The following is an 18,378-nucleotide window of genomic DNA, read 5'->3' on the forward strand; positions in this document are numbered from 1 at the left end:
ATGATAAACCCTAGGATTCGTCACTCAGTCGGTAAGGATGGATATGAACTCTTTCAGGATGTATTGAGAACTGATGGATCAGATTGTGACACTAAGGGATGCTGAATAGCCCAAAGATACTACCAGAGGTTCGTCTCGTTGCCGGATGTGACACACAGGTCCTACTAAACGAAATGATCCACTCGGAGATGACCTCGCCAAGCAAAGTAAGAATGTTCTAATTCAAAGAACAATAAGAGAACTCAAATTTTAATAAGGAAAATCGAATGAGATTACAATGAGAGAGTTTCACATACTTATACTACTTGTGGTCAATGTGAAATAAATAGAAATGTGGAAAAAGAGACATAGAAAAATACAATTTTGACTAGATCTAGTCAAAACACAGAAAAAGAGGTTGATTGGTCGAAGTGACCCTTCGGCTGGTGTCCATGTTCATCCGGTGGTGATCATGGTGATCGGGTCATCCGCGGTAAGGAGAATCACCCACGAAGGGTCGTGATCAGTGGTGATCACCGATGATCCAATCAAGGATGAAGAGATCACTCGTCCCAAATCTCCAGAGAGCTTAAGTATGAATCTTTTGGAGACATTGGACGCATCGATCATCATGAAATCATCAAAACGGTCGGAAAGGTCAAGTTCATCACGATGATCCGGGCTATGATCACGATGATCACGATGATCAGTTCGAGCGATACGTCCCAAACGGGCGAGAAGTGAGTGGCTGTGTCTATCTTTGGTTTCTTCACGATGGTCAATATGTCTGGCTTGACTGTTGGCTTTAGAATGAAGAATGGATCGGGCAAGAAATCATGTGGGTCGGTCAGATCAGTCATTAGAGCGCGGTTCCATCCTTAGGCCATGATCGGATGCACGTGGGTAGAACCTGTAGACGGCTCTGTCCGATGATCGGTTCTTGCTGGGCGAGTGAACCTCGGTTGCTTCAAAGCTATTGTCCTGATCAACTGGCTGGTCTGAATCCATGTCCTGGTCCGTGTCCTGGGGTTCATCATTCCCTCCCTCTTCAAAAGAATTTGTCCACAAATCCGGATCATCTACACGAAAAAGAGATAGATCAGCAACATTAAAACTTGAAGAGATGTCATAATTACCTTGAAAATCGAGCTGGTAAGCATTGTCGTTGAGTTTTCTAAGAATCTGGAATGGTCCATCGACCCGGGGCATAAGTTTGGATTTTCTTTCCAACGGGAAATGTTCTTTCCTCAAGTGAACCCAAACCAAATCTCCTTCCTTGAAAACCACTTATTTTCCCTTTTTATCTGCATGTCTTTTGTAAAGTTCAGTCCTAGCTTGAATGTTGACCTGAACTTGCTCATGAAGCTTCTTAACCGTGTCAGCTTTCCTCTTACAATCGGTATAGTTCTTTCACTCAAAGGCAAAGGCGAAAGATCAAGTGGAGACAAAGGGTTAAATCCGTAGACAACTTCAAAAGGAGAGAACTTAGTGGCCGAATGCAAAGCATGATTATAAGAAAATTCAACATGAGCCAAGCATTCTTCCCAAAGTCTAAGATTCTTTTTAACCAAGGACCTAAGCAAAGCTGACAAGGTTCGATTTACTACTTCAGTTTGACCATCAGTTTGCGGATGACAAGTAATAGAAAACATCAATCTCGTTCCAAGCTTAGACCACAAAGTTTTCCAAAAATAACTAAGAAACTTAGCATCACGATCAGAGACTATGGTCTTAGACATTCCATGCAACCGAACAATTTCTCTAAAGAATAATTTAGCAATCTGCATAGCATCATCAGATTTGTGACAAGGAATAAAATGGGCCATTTTTGAAAATCTATCAACCACCAAAAAGATAGAATCTCGTCCAGTCTTAGATCTAGGCAAACCAAGCACAATATCCATTGAAATGTCTACCCAAGGATGAGAAGGAATGGGTAAAGCTGAATACAAACCGTGGTTTGATGCCTTAGGTTTAGACTTCTTGCACACCACACATCGGCTGCAAATCCTTTCAACATCTTTCATCAAACTCGGCCAATAGAAATGATCATGAACCGCCTTGTAAGTTTTCTTAACACCAATGTGTCCCATAAGGCCTCCTCCATGAGCTTCCTTGAGAAACAACTCCCTCAAAGAACATTGGGGCACACAAAAGCGGTTATCAAAGAATAAGAAACCAGAATTTTGAAAGAATTTTCCATAAGCAACCTTTTGACATTTTTGGAAAACATCTTTAAAATCCGGATCGGTTGAGTACAAGTCTTTGATAAATTCAAAACCAAGCAGCTTAGGTTCAAGGGCTGAGAGAAGAGTGTACCTTCTCGACAAGGCATCATCCACAACATTTTCCTTACCTTGATTGTACTTGATCACATAAGGAAAGGTCTCGATGAATTCAATCCAACGAGCATGCCTTTTGCTAAGCTTTTGCTGGCTCTTGAGATGTAGCAAGGACTGATGATCAGTATGGATGATGAACTCCTTCGGCCAGAGATAATATTGCCACGTTTAAAGAGCCCTCACCAAAGCATACAACTCCTGGTCGTAAGTAGGATATCTGAGAGTAGCTCCACCAAGCTTCTCACTGAAATAAGCAATGGGTCTTCCTTCCTGCATCAAGACAGCACCAATTCCTACCCCGGAGGCATCACATTCAATCTCAAAATATTTTGAAAAATCACGAAGTACAAGCAAAGGTGCATTAGTTAACTTCCCTTTGAGAATTTGAAAGGCTTCTTCCTGAGCTTGCTCCCACTTGAACCCCACGTTTTTCACGATCACCTCAGTCAATGGAGCTGCAATGGTACTGAAGCTAGACACAGAACGTCTATAGAAACCGGCAAGGCCATGGAAGCTCCTTACTTCACTCACATTGATTGGACTCGGCCAATCCCTAAAAGCCTTGACTTTTTCCTCGTCCACTCTAAGTCCATCAGCACCTACAACAAAACCCAAAAACACCATGTGATCTGTTCCAAAAGAGCACTTGCCAATGTTGGCAAAAAGTTTTTCTTTCCTAAGAATATCAAGAACAAATTTCAAATGCCTTGTGTGTTCTTCCATGTTTTTGCTGTAAATGAGAATGTCATCAAAATAAACCAAAACAAAATGACCAATAAAAGATCTCAAAACATGGTTCATAAAACGCATGAAAGTACTAGGTGCATTAGTGAGTCCGAAAGGCATGACAAACCACTCATACAATCCTAGTTTTGTTTTAAAAGCAGTTTTCCATTCATCACCCTCTTTCATCCTAATTTTGTGATATCCACTTTTTAAATCAATCTTAGAAAACACGCAAGCACCATGAAGTTCATCAAGCATATCATTAAGTCTAGGAATGGGATGACGGTACTTAACTGTTATGTTGTTGATGGTACGACAATCTACACATATTCGCCAAGTTCCATCCTTTTTGGGCACAAGGAGAACAGGAACGGCACAAGGGCTGAGGCTTCCCTTGATGTAACCCTTCTCAAGGAGATCACCAATTTGTTTCTGAAGTTCTTTAGTCTCCACCGGGTTGGTCCGGTAAGCTGGTCGGTTTTGAAGCTGTGCACCCGGAATGAAATCAATCTGATGCTCAATGCCTCTTACTGGTGGCAAAACCTTTAGGTTCTCATCTGGAAACACATCAGAAAATTCCTGCAAAACATCTTTCAAATCACTCGGAATTTCCGGTGCAGGGTCAGAAGATGAAGCCATTAGAGATTCTTTGTAAACAGGTAAAAGAAATGGCTGTTGAGAGCAAAGAGATTTCTTGACCTGACTTCCCTTGAGATAGAAGTTATAGTGCTTACGAGATGCTTCAGGTTCAACTGATTTGGCATTTTTGTCTCGGCCTTCTTTGAGCTGCATCTGATCTTGGTGTACTTCCAAAGGTGACAAAGGAACCAAAGTGATTTTCTTTCCGTTGTTGTCAAATGAGTGCCGGTTTGTGTATCCATCATGGACTGTCCTCTTGTCGAACTGCCATGGTCGACCCAAAAGAATGTGACAAGCGTCCATGGGAAGAACATTACAAACTATCTCTTCCTCGTATCGACAAATGGTGATTGGAACCGTGACTTGCTCTTTGACATACTGCTCTCCAGCTTCATTAAGCCATTCCAACCTGAAAGGACGAGAAAGAGGCCATGTAACAAGCCCAAGTTTCTTCACAAGGGTGTCACTAGCTACATTATTGCAACTACCTCCATCAATGATCAAAGAACAAACTTTATTTGAACTGAAATAACGAGAATGAAAGAGATTCTCCCTTTGTTCTTTTTCATTGGTCTGAGGTTGCACACTTAGAAGATTCCTGGTGACAAGTAGAGAACCATGGCTTGGTTGTTCTTTGGAATCATCATCATAGATCGGAGCCGAGTCTTCCACAAAGGTGGAACAAAACTCATCGATCACACCATCGGTTTCTTTGTCAAAGATATCATCAAGAGGCTTCATGGTAATGAGAAGAGGACCATGAGCTGGGTAATCAAGTGCTTCTTCCTCCTCATCAACGACCGGACCAAGATCCTCCTTTTCCTCCTCGGATTCTACTTCACCATTCTCCAAGAGCACCATCACCTTTTGATTGGGACAACGATTGGCATATTGGCCAAGCTTCCCGGTCCTGATCTCCCGCCCGGGTTCGTTCACGGTCCAAGCTTCCCGGTCCTGATCTCTACGCCCGGGTTCATCTCTCCGGTCTCGTCCACTCCGGTCCAGTCGTGTCCAAGATGAGTACTTGCTTGGCTGAACACCATTCTTCATCTCCTTTGGATTTTTAAACTCTCAAACACTTCATATAACCTCATAGTATGCTCAAACACCTGATTAGGACATATGTATGCAATATGGATCCTAAAGACACTAAGTTCTAAGCTATATGATTAAAATGCACAAGATATGAAGCCTAAAAACATGTAAATATGCAAGATATCAGATACCAAAGTGGATCAACCTGTCAACTAGACTCACTTGTCCAAATTGTTTAAAGGAACCAAAGCTAACCTCCAACCTAACACTGACTTTCTCAGCTTGTCTTGGGGCTTGGTATACATCGGATCAGAATCCTCCTACAAGATTGGAAGGTAAAAGTCTGTGTGTTTCTGGTTCCCTTCCTTCTCTCTCTTCGTCATCTCAAAGATCTAAGTTTAAGTTATAAAAGATTGATATGACTTCTTGAGAGGCATAGGGGTAGGAGTGTCTCCAGCAACCCCATTATTCTAAATCTCAGGGACAATCACACATTGTGGAAGCGAGGGTTAGGTACATTACCTATGACCCCACTATTCGCCTACACTTTGCCCAAAAGATACAAGGAATGCATTAGTTGCATGAAATGTATGAGAAAGTATGCAATGTCAATGAGATAGATTAGATGACCCTTGTTGGCATCGAAACCTGTTAAAATTGAAACTAATAAGAGATTAAGAGAAGAGAAATGAGGGGAGAAAGGGATATACATTGACTCTAACAGAAATTAGTCAACCGTTAAACACTTTAAGACAGCACCGTTTAAAAAAAAAATGTTCATTCCGAAACTCAAACCCGTGTTGTGATACCCTTTTAAAAGTGTACAGTTGTTAGTGGACTAAAGTAAATTTTATGAAATATTATTAGAAATTATAAATTATATAAATTAATTAAAAGGCCTATTAACATTTTTGAAAATCTATTTTTTGGTTTAAAATGAGGCTTTTTACCTTTCTTTCACTAAGATATCTTGTCAAAACACAATAACTAAATATATGAAAACAATCACCAAATTTTTAAATTTGATAAGATGAAGAAGAATATTAGTTTATATAATGTCAAATTTCTAATAATATTTCAAAAAATTACTTTGGTCTAGTTGTTAGTGTACCCCTTTAAAAAGGTGTAACGACATGGGTTCCAGTCTCTGAATGAGCATATTTTAAATAAAAAAAAATATATATATATATATATATCAAAACGACATTGTTTTATTGTGTTAACGGTTGACTAACTTATAATAGAACCAATGTTTATTTAGGCACGTTTTAGGAAGTTCTGGCAGTTTTCTTAAATAATAATTGAGTTGAGGTCGTTTTTGGCACTGATCATTTGTTCGGATCTTTTTTGGCACGTCTGAAATAGTTAGGGACGAAATATGCACTTTTTATATATATCAAAACGACGTCGTTTTATTTTGTTAACGGTTGACCAACTTATGTTAGAGTCAATGTAGCTTTAGGCATGTTTTAAGAAGTTTGGGTAGTTATTTTAATTATATTTCAGTTCAGGTCATATTTGGCACAGACCATTTGTTTGGGTCGTATATGGCACGACCGGAATTGTTTGGGTCGAAATAGGCACTTTTCTCGTTCAGAAACTTGTTTGAGTTGAATCCATGTGTCCTTTGATCGATATTCCCAAGGTAAAGCATTCACCTTTCTTTTATGTCAAGAAATGAGGTTAGTAGAGGGGAATGTTAGACAATATTTGCTAAGTTGTTGGATACATGAATTTGGTTGCTAAACTAGGATATGGTATAACGTGCGTTTGTGATTGAGACTGTTCAGATTTATATGCCAGAGAAGTGATGATTTTAAGATTTCAATAACAAGAGTCTTGTTGTTTTCAAACCTCCTCCGGAGAGACTACCCGTTTGTTTTGCTTGAGGACAAGCAAAAGAGTAAGTCTGGGGGAGTTGATATACCATGGATTTCACCCACTTTTAGCCATGGTATATAAGAGTTTTTAATTATATTTATAACGTTTTCAAGGTCCTTTTAGAGTAATTTCAGGCACATGTACCTACTTGGAGAAAGTGATACTTTTGAGAAATTTTTGGAGTATTCCTACGAGTGGAGAATCGACCGATGCGCAACAAGCAATCTCGGACGACAGAAGACAATTACAATCGATCGACAACAATCAAGAAAGTAGATAGATATCAGAGCCATTCGATGGATAACAATTTGGAAGATCTTTCTAGTATTCGAAAGTTATGCTATTTACACACCAAGTCCCTGACCGCCTGTTTGGCCTTATATATTAGGGTTTTGTATCATTTTAGAGGCGGACTTGCCTAGAGACCTAGTGGAGAAGAGAAGCAATTTGGCTACCTTAGAAAAAAAGTTAGAGTTGGAGAGATAGATCTGAGACTACAAAATAGAGAAGATCTTGAAATCCCTTTTTATATCTACTCATACTCTTTGTGTTCCTCATTTCATATTAAGATTTATTCAAACCATCATGATTTTGTCTCTCATGAATATGTCTGAGTAAACCTAATTGTTAGATTTAGGTTTTTCATAAGGATGAATCATGTGATGAGTTTGTGATAACTGTTAGGGTATTAAGAATTAGTTCTTTCATTTTAGTTGCACTTAACACTAGATTTGGGATTGATGACCTTTAAATCTAGATATTAGGATTGATGAGACAACCTACTGTATACTCTCAATTCCCTGAAATAAACTAGAGTGATCTAACTGACTAGACACATGCGAAAGGTGGTCTAAATGGTTAGAGAACAATATCAAACCAATCCGCTAAGCTTGCTAGAATTACCATCTATCGACACAACCATTGTTGTAGCGATTGATTGTTTGAAAGGTGTATTGATCGATTAGACGATAGTCGTATCGATCGACTCTTTTCCGTGATCAACAAACGAAAGTTGAGATCCGGGATTTAGTCAAAGGAGACCTTACTGGTTGTACCCATTGTTTGAGTTCAAAGAACTAAAACCCTTAAGTAACATTCAATTTGCATAATTTCATAACTGAGAAGTTACCTGAATCTAGCGATTTTCCTCACTAAGAAACAACCTTCACTTCAGTTACTGAACAACTACCTTGTTCAGCTTATTAATTACTTCTTTAAAACATATAAAACTTTAAGTCTATCTTTATTTCTAATACATTAAGTCTATTGAGTAATCCTAGAGTCCTTGTGGATTCGATCCCTAAGTACTACATCTGAACCTCTTATTTGAGAGAGTAATTCACTTTTAGGGTAATTTGAGTGGTATCAGCTCGCTAGCAGACTAGGGTTTATAGTAGTACAGGCTCTCAGGTACTCCAATCGGAAGATTGTGCAACTCCGCAAGCACCTTAATAGCCATCAGAGTCCTTCAGAATGGGGGAGTGAGCTGCGAAGGACAGAACCTGAAGTACGAAGATATCTCGGCGACAAGACGGGAACACCATTCCTCACACCCACCTTCAGATAAGCCTCGTAAATAGCCGATTAATTCATTCCTCTGTAGGGAGTACGCTCAAATCCGGAAGGAGCCCTTATCTCAACCGATAGAGGAATCGTGTATCTCCTTGGAATCTCGGCAAAATCTTCCTCACGAACCTCTAAATGAGGTCCATCGTCAAAGAAATAAGAACACCTCTGCTTCAAAGGTGCCATCCGAGCTCCTTCACTATCATCTTCTGGGGCATTCCTCCAAAAAGGAATACAAGACGAAAAGGGATCATCAGAGAAAAGGCGTGGCCTGGTGATTGCACTCAAATTATCCTAAGGAGTGTTTTACTCTCTCAAATAAGAGGTTCAGATGTAGTACTTAGGGATCGATTCACGAGGAGCTAGGGAACCAATTAAATCAAATCAGATAATCAATTCTAGGTTAAGTGTGGTTTTAATGTTTAAATAGTAAATTAGATTTTGACCCGCCCTTAAAAAGGACGAATATATTTTTGTTGAAAAAATTATTCTACGTAATAAAAATTATGATTTTTGATAAATTATATATTTTAAATTTTTATGAAATTTACCTTAAATTTAATTATATGACTGATTTTTGTTATTTTAAATTTAACTAAATTTTAGAAGACTCTAAATAATTCTAACACTTAATATGATTTATCTATTTAACCCGAAGTTAAACTTATTTTACATTGATTTTTTTTAATTTAAATAAAATATTTTATATATTCAACACTCTCAATATTAAAAAAATATTTGTGCATTTCGAAACATTTTCTATAATTTTATTAAATTTAGTTTATGTGATTTAGTTTTTATTTTAAATGAAACTATTTTTAGGCTTTACCTTGGAAGTGTCGAACAAAGGACAAATGGATTCAACCCAAGCAAGTTTCTGAACAAACAGACATACTTCTTTGATCCCTTTTCTCCCTTCTACTCTCTTTTATGAATCTCTTATTAGTTTCAGTTTCAACAGATTTCCATGCTGATACAAACCATCTAGTCCGTCTCATTGACATTGCAATCATTCACATAACTCATACATTTCTTGCAACTAATGCATTCCATGTAACTTTTTGGGCAAACTGTAGGCGAATAGTGGGGTCATAGGTGATGTACCGACCCCTCACTTTCACAATGTGTGATCATCCCTGAGATTTAGAATAATGGGGTCGCATGATACACTCCTACCCCTCTGCCTCTCAAGAAGTCATTTCAATCTTCCATAACTATATAAACTTAGATCTTTGAGATGCCGAAGAGAGAGAAGGAAGGGAACCAGAAACACACAAACTTTTACCTTCCAGACTTACAGGAGGATTCCGATCCGATGTATATCAAACCTCAAGACAAGCAATTTGAGTCAGGTTTAGTGTTGGAGGTCAGCTTTGGTTCCTTCAAAAAATCTGAGCAAGTGTGTATAGGTGACAAGTTGATCCACTTTAGCATCTTTAGTATTACCTGCAATCAGTAAATCTAGAATGGTGCTAAAGAGTGGTTAGATAATCATGTATAAATAAGTAAGATCATTGTCCCTTTCTTAGTACTTATTGAAAAAACAAATTGAAAACACTTTAAATAGAATCAAAATAAACACATATCAGTAAACCCCCCCTCCCCAGACTTAGATTACATAAGTACTCAACGTAACAAGTAAGAACAATAAACCTGACCGAGGTGAATGTTGATCGATACGTATCGACATATGTCGATCGTTACGGGTGTTGGTTCGGTGTCGATCGATGTCGACTTCGCTGCATCGGTCGATATGATCATCATTATACTTGGGTCTAAAAATGTGTAAAAACCAATGCGAAAATAAATACTAGTTATTAAGAAAACTTATATATATTACCTAATAGTGGGTTGCCTCCCACTCAACGCTTTGTTGTAGTCATCTAGCTTGACTTTGGTGGTGTGCGAGCTAGTTGCTGAAGAAACAGCTACTTGTTGGAAAACAAGTATCCACATTGTGTCTCCTTATGTTGAACCATGTGGCAATGAAGCATTTTGTGGCATCATCACTTCTGATCCATCTTTCATCCACCTTGACTGTTACATCTGTGATATGTTGTAGCTTTGGCTGAAGTGATTCAATGCTTCCTTCATGCATGTAGCTCATATTGTAGGCGTATTCTGATAGCTCTTTCAGTTCCTCTTGCATGGAGTTGATCTTGTCATGAATCAGCTTATCTCAGGCGACTTGGTGTCGATCGATGCTATGTGTAGTGCTTCGGTCGTTTCTTGTTGAGGACGGTCGATCGATTTGGTATTTGGCCTGTCGACCGATGATGATTTCTGATGTTGATATGCGAGAAGCCTCTGAATAGTAATGACCTCTTTCTTCAGCCATTATGTAGTTGAGTCCAAGTTGCACATCCTGGTATCAAAAGGAAAATATATGTCATCACATCTCTTGTCAAATCTTTCCTCCATTGAATTGATGGCTGTGTACAGTTTGTGTTTTATTTGATCAACTTCTGCTGATGTATATGTAGTATGTGCTGGTGATCGCCTGGCGTCGATCTATGTGGATTGTATCCTGTCGATCGATGTTGATCCTCTGTGATAAAAACCAAGTTGGTCTTGAAGTATGTCAACGTCTTGCTGTATTTCGATCATCTGCTTAGACAATGTATCAAAGTATCTCATGAAAGGTGAAGTGAAGTGGTCGTTCTTTTCCTCATATGATTTCAACCTATCTTCCATAGCTGCGAGTTTGTTGTCGATCGATGTGGATAGAGTAGTGTCGATCGACGAAGCATGATGATTCTGACATTGATCTTGCTCGCGAATTGTTTTCAACTTTTGCTGTAGAAGATCAATTCTTTTGTTTAACCAGTCGATGTTGTTGTTGAGAGGGCTGTAGACGTCCCCAATCTTCGTGTTGATGTAAGCTATTTCCCATTCAACCTTCTTTGGTGATGAACATTCTGGTTGTGTAGGGTTTCTGGATGTCGTCTTCCTAATGTCGATCGATGGGGCAGGGATGCTGTCGATCGATATTTCTGCTGTAACTTCCTTCTCAAGCAATTTCTTCACACTCTTAATCTCCATCCTCACCTTTGCCATATTCCTGTGAAGCTCATCGTAGCTGCGATCCAGCGGTTGATAGGTGTTATCTACAAAGTGCGGAGTTCTTCATCCAAGTTCTCATGAGCTCCTCATATATCAGTCACAATATCATTTATCTCCTCTTTGCTGTAGGTTCCTGGTGCTAGTCTGGTTCATGGGTATGAAGTGGCAGGTTGTGCAACACGTAAGCAGCTCTTGTGAAACAAAGATGCTCTTTCCAGGATGTTTCTCATATCTTCTTTGGTAACAAGGATGATATCACATTTTACTCCTCTAGCATGTCCAAACTCATCTTTGTAGACTCCAAACTCATCCCTCTGTTCCCACTTGAACCGTCGGGATCCGTTGTTATCATAAGCACGTCATCCAAACTCAAGGCGTCTGTCGTTCAATCCTGCATGTGCCTCGTCGATCGATTAGTGTTGTGCCCTGGGGATCGACGGTGAGATAGCAATATCGATCGATTGCTGGTTAGTTGGTGGACGAGATCGTTGAAAAACAGTCTCAGCTGCGTCAGTTGCATGATGATTGTCTTGAAATTGAGGTTGGTTGTCTGGATGGCTCCGTTGCTGTGTGAAAATTTTCTCTTGTCTATTGGCCACCTGAAGAATGTCTGCTATGTCATTTGTGGAGATGTGTAGAATCATTCCATTCATGGCTCTTGCATAGCCATATGTGTCCCTGTAAATACCAAATTCATCAGGCATTAGAAAGTTATCCCTAGTATATTTAGGAATAAGATAACGAGATTGAGGTAAGAACTGTGAATCGATCGATGGTATAGCAGAGGTATCGATCGATGATGATCGTTTTTCTGCATGGTTGATATACCATTGATTTCACCCATTTCCACCGTGGTATAAAGATGCTTTTAATATATAACTATTATGTTTTCTAGCCTATTAATTATGTTTTCAGGTTCAGGAGTGTTTTGTGATAAAGTGATGATTATAGAGCATTTTGGAGGTTAACTTATATTTCACACGAGTTGATCATCAAGCCAAATCGGAGGTCAACATTCAGAGACAATAATCGATCGATACACACCTTGTGTTGTCGATCAATGTAGATGTGAAGACCCGACTATTGACGATTATACTCGATCGATGCACATTTTGTGCTGTCGATCGATATCGAAGGGCGAGAAGCTTGGTATGGTTCCAGCCGACTGATTGACCAAGTGATATACCAAGGATTTCACCTACTTTTAGCTATGGTATATAAGAGTTTTCAAATATATTTATCACCTTTCAAATTCCTTTTAGAGTAATTTCAGGGACATGTACTTACTTGAAGAAAGTGATGCTTTTGAGGCATTTTGGAGTATTCCCACGGATGGAGAATCGACCAATACGCAATGAGTAACATCGGTTGACAGAAGCCAGTTACAATCGATCGACAGCAATTTTATTGTGTCAATCGATATCAGAGCCATTCGATGATTACGACGAGTTAGAAGATTTCAAGTATCACAAAATATATATTAGGGTTTTGTATCAGTTTAGAGGCAGAATTGCCTAGAGACCTAGTTGAGAAGAGAAGCAATTTGGCTATCTTTGAAGAAGAGTTAGATTTGGAGAGATATATCTAAGACTACAAAACAGAGAAGATCTTGAACTCTCTATTTACATTTACTCATACTCCTTGTGTTCCTTATTTCATTTAAAAATTTATTCAAACCATCATGATTTTGTCTCTCATGAATATGTCTGAGTAAATCTTATTGTTAGGTTTAGGTTTTTCATAAGGTTGAATCATGTGATGAAACTATGACTGCTGTTAGGGTATTTCATTTAGTTCTTTCATTCTAGTTGCACTTAATACTAAATTTGGGATTGATCACCCTTAAATTTAGATCTTAGGACTGATGAGATAACCTACTGTATACTCCCAATCAACTGAATTAAACTAGTGTGATATGATTGACTAGGCACATGCGAGAAAGGTGGTCTATACAGTCAGAGAACGATATCAAACCAATCCGCAAAGCTTGCTAGAAGAACCGTCGATCGACACAACTACTGTTGCGGCAGTCGATTTTTGAAAGGTGTATCGATCGATTTGATTGAAGTCTTGTCGATCGACTCTTTCTCGTGATCAACAAACGACAGTTGAGATTCGAGATCTAGACAAAGGAAATCTAACAGGTTGTACCCCTTGTTTGAGTTCAAAGAACTATAAACCCTTAAGTCATATCTAATTTACTTAAACTTCATACCTGAGAATTTACCTGAATCTAGCTACCTTCCTCACTAAGAACAAACTCCACTTCAGTTACTGAACAACTACCTTGTTCACCTCATTATTTCCTGCTTTAAAACAAATAAAACCTTTAAGTCTATCTATATATCTAATACCTTAAGTCTAATGCGTAATCCTAGAGTCCTTGTGGATTCGATCCCTAAGTACTACATCTGAACTCTTATTTGAGAGAGTAATTCACTTTCAGGGTAATTTGAGTGAAATCAAATTTGGCGCCGTTGCCGGAGACTCTTTCTTATTACCATTAGATTTAATTTAGAATTTAGTATAGACTTTGTTACTTTAATATTTCCTAAGTTCTCCTTCCTTTTTGCTTTTACAGCACTAGAGAATGCATAATATGGATATCGCCCGAGCAACGATCGACGCGGAACCAACTCAATGTATTGACGCAGAGACGGAGGAATCGAGCGACACGCCGTTAGCATCATCGATCGACATCGCCCAGCCGGAAGCATGTAAGTACCTTCTTACCGATGCTACTAATGAGAAAGTAGTCCAAACTGAACCAATAGGTCAATTAAGCAACACATCTAGCCAAACTACTAAAAAACAGGGGACTTAAATCCCTGTTAAAGTAAACTTCACACTGAAAAAGGGTGAAGAAATAAAATTGCCCTTAAAAGACTACTTAAAACCCAACATGACTTATTCCAATTGGTCTCATATTAGGGTATCTGACGACATCATCATATGATCTAAGTTTACTGCTGATTACTATAACATGGTGCATCAAAGCCCATTCCGAGGATCTCCCTCAGAGCACCCACAAGACAATAGTGAAGGTCTAGAAGAATTGATTCCAGACGAATACAGCCGTTTCAGACTTTTCCCATTTTCCCTAGAAGGGGAAGCTCTTAGATGGTTGAACTGTCAAACAAAGGGATCCCTAACTTGTTGGGAAGAATTTAGAAACATTTTTCTTAAACAATTCTTCGACGACACGCGCTACTGGGAGGTAAGAAGGCAAATTTCCACATTCCACCAAGATCCTCAGGAATCATTCCAAAATGCATGGGGAAGATTCAAGAGTTATGAACTCGAATGTCCCCGTCATGGTTATCCAGAACCACAATTCCTTAACATCTTCTACGGAGGTGTTATACTAAGCTATAAAACCACGCTCGATACAGCAAGCGAAGGGAATTTTGTTACTAGAAATCCTGAAGAGGCAAGACGCCTTATCGAAAACAGGGCAACATGAAGATCCTATAAAGAAATGAAATGAATGAAGAAAGAGAGAGGGCTATAAATTCACGGGATAAACCTGAATTAGCATAGATAAAGAATTCTCTAGATTTGCTTCATTCCCTTCTGACAGAGTAGAACCGATCCAACTTATGTCAGGTTTACAACAAAGCTCCACCTGAATCGGAAGATGTATTCGACTTTACCGAAAATATGGATCATTCAGACCCTCATTATGTGTTTAACGTCGACAGATTCACCCGAGACTATGACATTGCTGTGCAGTCACGTACTGGGAGAGAGAAGTATAGTATCAAACAAGCCTTTACTGGGAACCGTAAAATGAAAACAGATTTCTACAGACAAAAATATCGTTTACGAAATATTAATGGAAAATAAGGATTCCCTAACCGAACATCTTCGGAAAATGGGGGATCAAATAGCTAATTTTGCAACTGCTGTAAAAAGGGAGACATGTCGCCTTCCTGAGAGAACCGATGGTTAGAGCTAACCCTAACGCAAAACGTCAATTATGTGCCGTAATGCTACGGAGCGGTAAACGCCTTGCAACAAGTACCAAAGACGACGTCAACAATGACAAAATCCCTACTCATGACAAAACAAGCAAAAGCAATTCTAATCCATAAATCTTGTCAACCCAGATATTGACTCAGAGACATTTAAGCAAGAAAGAGAACCGTCGGATGTAAGGGACAAGGGAAAGACTGTAGACTTAGAAGGAGAAGAATCGGAATCAGAAAACGAAACCGAAATCGATCGCCAAGATGAAACAATTGTCGATCGACCCAAAATGGATAAAAACGGTCGACCCTCATCGACAGACACCTCCCACCGTACATGAAAATCAACGTGTCTACAGAGCTCCCCCCCCCCTTCCCTCTAAACAAACCACAAAACAAAAAGGCATTGTAACATGCAATCTGCAAGAAAACATTCGATAAAATCACTCTTGAGTTGTCCCTTAGTGACGTTATCAAAATAGCACCCTCAGTAAAGGAATACATGAAGGATATAATGTCTTCAAATTATCCAAATGGGGAGCATAGCGTAATAATGGTGTCGGAGGAATTAAGTGCGATGATACATGGAGAAACTTCAATCAAAACAACATACCATGGTAGTTTCGTTCTAGATTGCAAGATACAAAACACACGTTTTCCTCGATCTCTTTGAGATCTCGGAGATATATCAATGAACTTTCACATGGAAAAGTTAATTAAACGCCCTTTGATTGACGATCACGCCTGCTACGCGGAAGAAATCTCTGATTTAGAAAACGAATCCTTCATGGATATATGATCAGATGATCCTTATGAAAACATTCTTATTATCGACGAAAGAGAAATTCTGAGCATAAATAGTAGAACCGAAGATTATGTGAACCTAATGGACGCAAGTCTCGGAACAACAAATGAAGAGAATGGTGATTCTGATATCATCATCGATCAATATATTGGAGAAACCATCGACCGATCGTCCTCTTTATCGACCAACTGGTATAAAGAAAAAGCATCGAAAGTTGAATTAAAAACACTCCCAGCTGGTCTGAAGTATGTGTTCCTCTATGACAAATCCTATCCTGTCATCATAAACGCCAATCTCACGAATGGAGAGCTTGCGCTGTTATTAAACAAACTACGCAAGTATAAGAAGGCAATTGGGTATTCTCTCGATGATATTCGCGGTATAGCTCCTGACATTTGCATGCAATGTATCCACCTCGAAGAAGATTCAAAATCATCAGGAGAGCAGCAAAGGAGATTGAACCCAAACCTAAAAAAGGTAGTGAAGAAGGAAATAATTAAAATCTTGGATGCTGGAGTTATATATCCTATCTCAGATAGTAAATCAATAGAGCAGCAAAGGAGATTGAACCCAAACCTAAAAAAGGTAGTGAAGAAGGAAATAATTAAAATCTTGGATGCTGGAGTTATATATCCTATCTCAGATAGTAAATGGATAAGCCCTGTACTTGTTGTACCAAAAAAGGGTGGGATCACAGTGGTGAAGAACGAAAAAGACGAACTTATTCCAACACGTACTGTCACAGGACATGGAATGTGTATCGATTATAGGAAACTGAATGCCGCTACTAGAAAATATCATTTTCCCTGCCCTTCATCGATCAAATATTAGAAAGACTGGCTGATCACCAGTATTATTGTTTTCTTGATGGATACTCGGGATTTTTCCAAATTTCTATACATCCTGAAGATCAAGAAAAGAAAACATTTACTTGACCTTACGGAACATTTGCATATTGCAGAATGCCGTTTGGACTCTGTAATGCTCATGAAAATTTCCAACGTTGTATGATGTCAATCTTCACAGAAATGATCGAGGCTTTCATGGATATATTTATGGACGATTTTTCAGTATATGGATCGATTTTTAAAGATTGTCTAGACAATCTTTGTAAGGTACTGGAAAGATGCGAGGAAAAGAACCTTGTCTTGAATTGGAAAAAATGTCATTTCATGGTTAATGATGGCATAGTCCTTGGACATAAGGTCTCCGCCGCTGGAATAGAAGTGGATCGAGGAAAAATGGAAGTAATGACCGGTTTAGCTGCACCCACGAACGTAAAATACATAAGGAGCTTTCTTGGACATGCCAGATTTTACAGAATATTTTTGTAAAATCGCTAGACCTCTAAATAGTCTTTTGTGCAAGGAAGTTAAATTCGACTTTTCACCCGAATGCAAGACAGCCTTTGAAGAGCTGAAAAAAGTCTCTTATAACTGCCCCATTTGTACAAGCCCTGATTGGAATCTTCCTATTGAGATAATGTGCGACGCGAGTTCTTTTGCCGTAGGAGCAGTTCTGGGACAAAGGAAGGACAAAAAGCTACATGCTATCTACTACGCAAGTCGTACACTTGACGAGGCACAACAGAATTATGCAACCACTGAAAAAGAACTACTTGCAGTAGTCTTTGCTTTCAAAAAATTCCACCAATATTTGCTTGGGTCGCATGTGATAGTCCACAGTGATCATGCTGCTATTAAATACCTAATGCAAAATAAAGATGCTAAACCGTGACTCATACGATGGATATTATTACTCCAGGAATTCGATATTGAAATTAAAGATAAAAGAGGAGCGGATAATGGAGTCGCTGATCATCTTTCCCGAATAAGAATAAAGGATAATATTCCTATAGATGATTACTTCTCCACAGAAAACATTGCCCTATTAGACACGTCTTTCGTAGGTCAAATATCTCTTGCGTCTGACGGAACATCGATCAATCCCACTGCTGATGTATCGCTCGATTCATATAAAAAACATCGATCGACACTAGCGCAGTTGAGTCGCTCGCCAACATCCATCCCAAGACATCACCTGAACTTATCGACATACCAATCAAAGTTGCTTGCAACGCATTGAATCCCGATAAGGACGATACTACCCACATTAGCTCATTGCGAGAATTTAACGCGATTGGGCAGAACATCAAAGAACGACCTTGGTATGCCGAAATAGTAAACTAATTAGCCGCTGATTTCGAGCCGGAGAATTTAAAAGGCTATGAGAAGAAGAAATTCTTTCGTGACGTAAGGAGATACCATTGGGACGAACCTTACCTCTACAAGCATTGCTCTGACGGTATATACAGACGATGCGTCTCTGAAGCTGAAATCCCGAATATCATTCTTCCAATGTCATAGATCTGACT

At 39.0% G+C, this 18,378-nt stretch overlaps 1 protein-coding gene and 1 non-coding gene across 2 annotated transcripts in view; one reads left to right on the forward strand and one right to left on the reverse strand.

The window, feature by feature from the left end:
• The window catches only part of LOC130500103 (uncharacterized), a 146,426-nt gene extending 128,685 nt beyond the window's left edge, over positions 1-17,741 (forward strand). The window contains 2 exon segments of the mRNA XM_056994813.1: positions 16,872-17,334; positions 17,336-17,741. Of these exon segments, the coding sequence (XP_056850793.1) occupies positions 16,872-17,334; positions 17,336-17,741 (869 nt within the window).
• On the reverse strand, positions 14,446-14,552 carry LOC130500518 (small nucleolar RNA R71). The gene has a single exon (XR_008939139.1). It is a non-coding gene; the product is annotated as a small nucleolar RNA R71 (small nucleolar RNA).
• Positions 17,742-18,378: the final 637 nt, after the last annotated feature.

Source organism: Raphanus sativus, chromosome 9 (assembly GCF_000801105.2).
Source record: "Raphanus sativus cultivar WK10039 chromosome 9, ASM80110v3, whole genome shotgun sequence".
In the NCBI taxonomy this organism is placed as follows: Eukaryota; Viridiplantae; Streptophyta; class Magnoliopsida; order Brassicales; family Brassicaceae; genus Raphanus; species Raphanus sativus.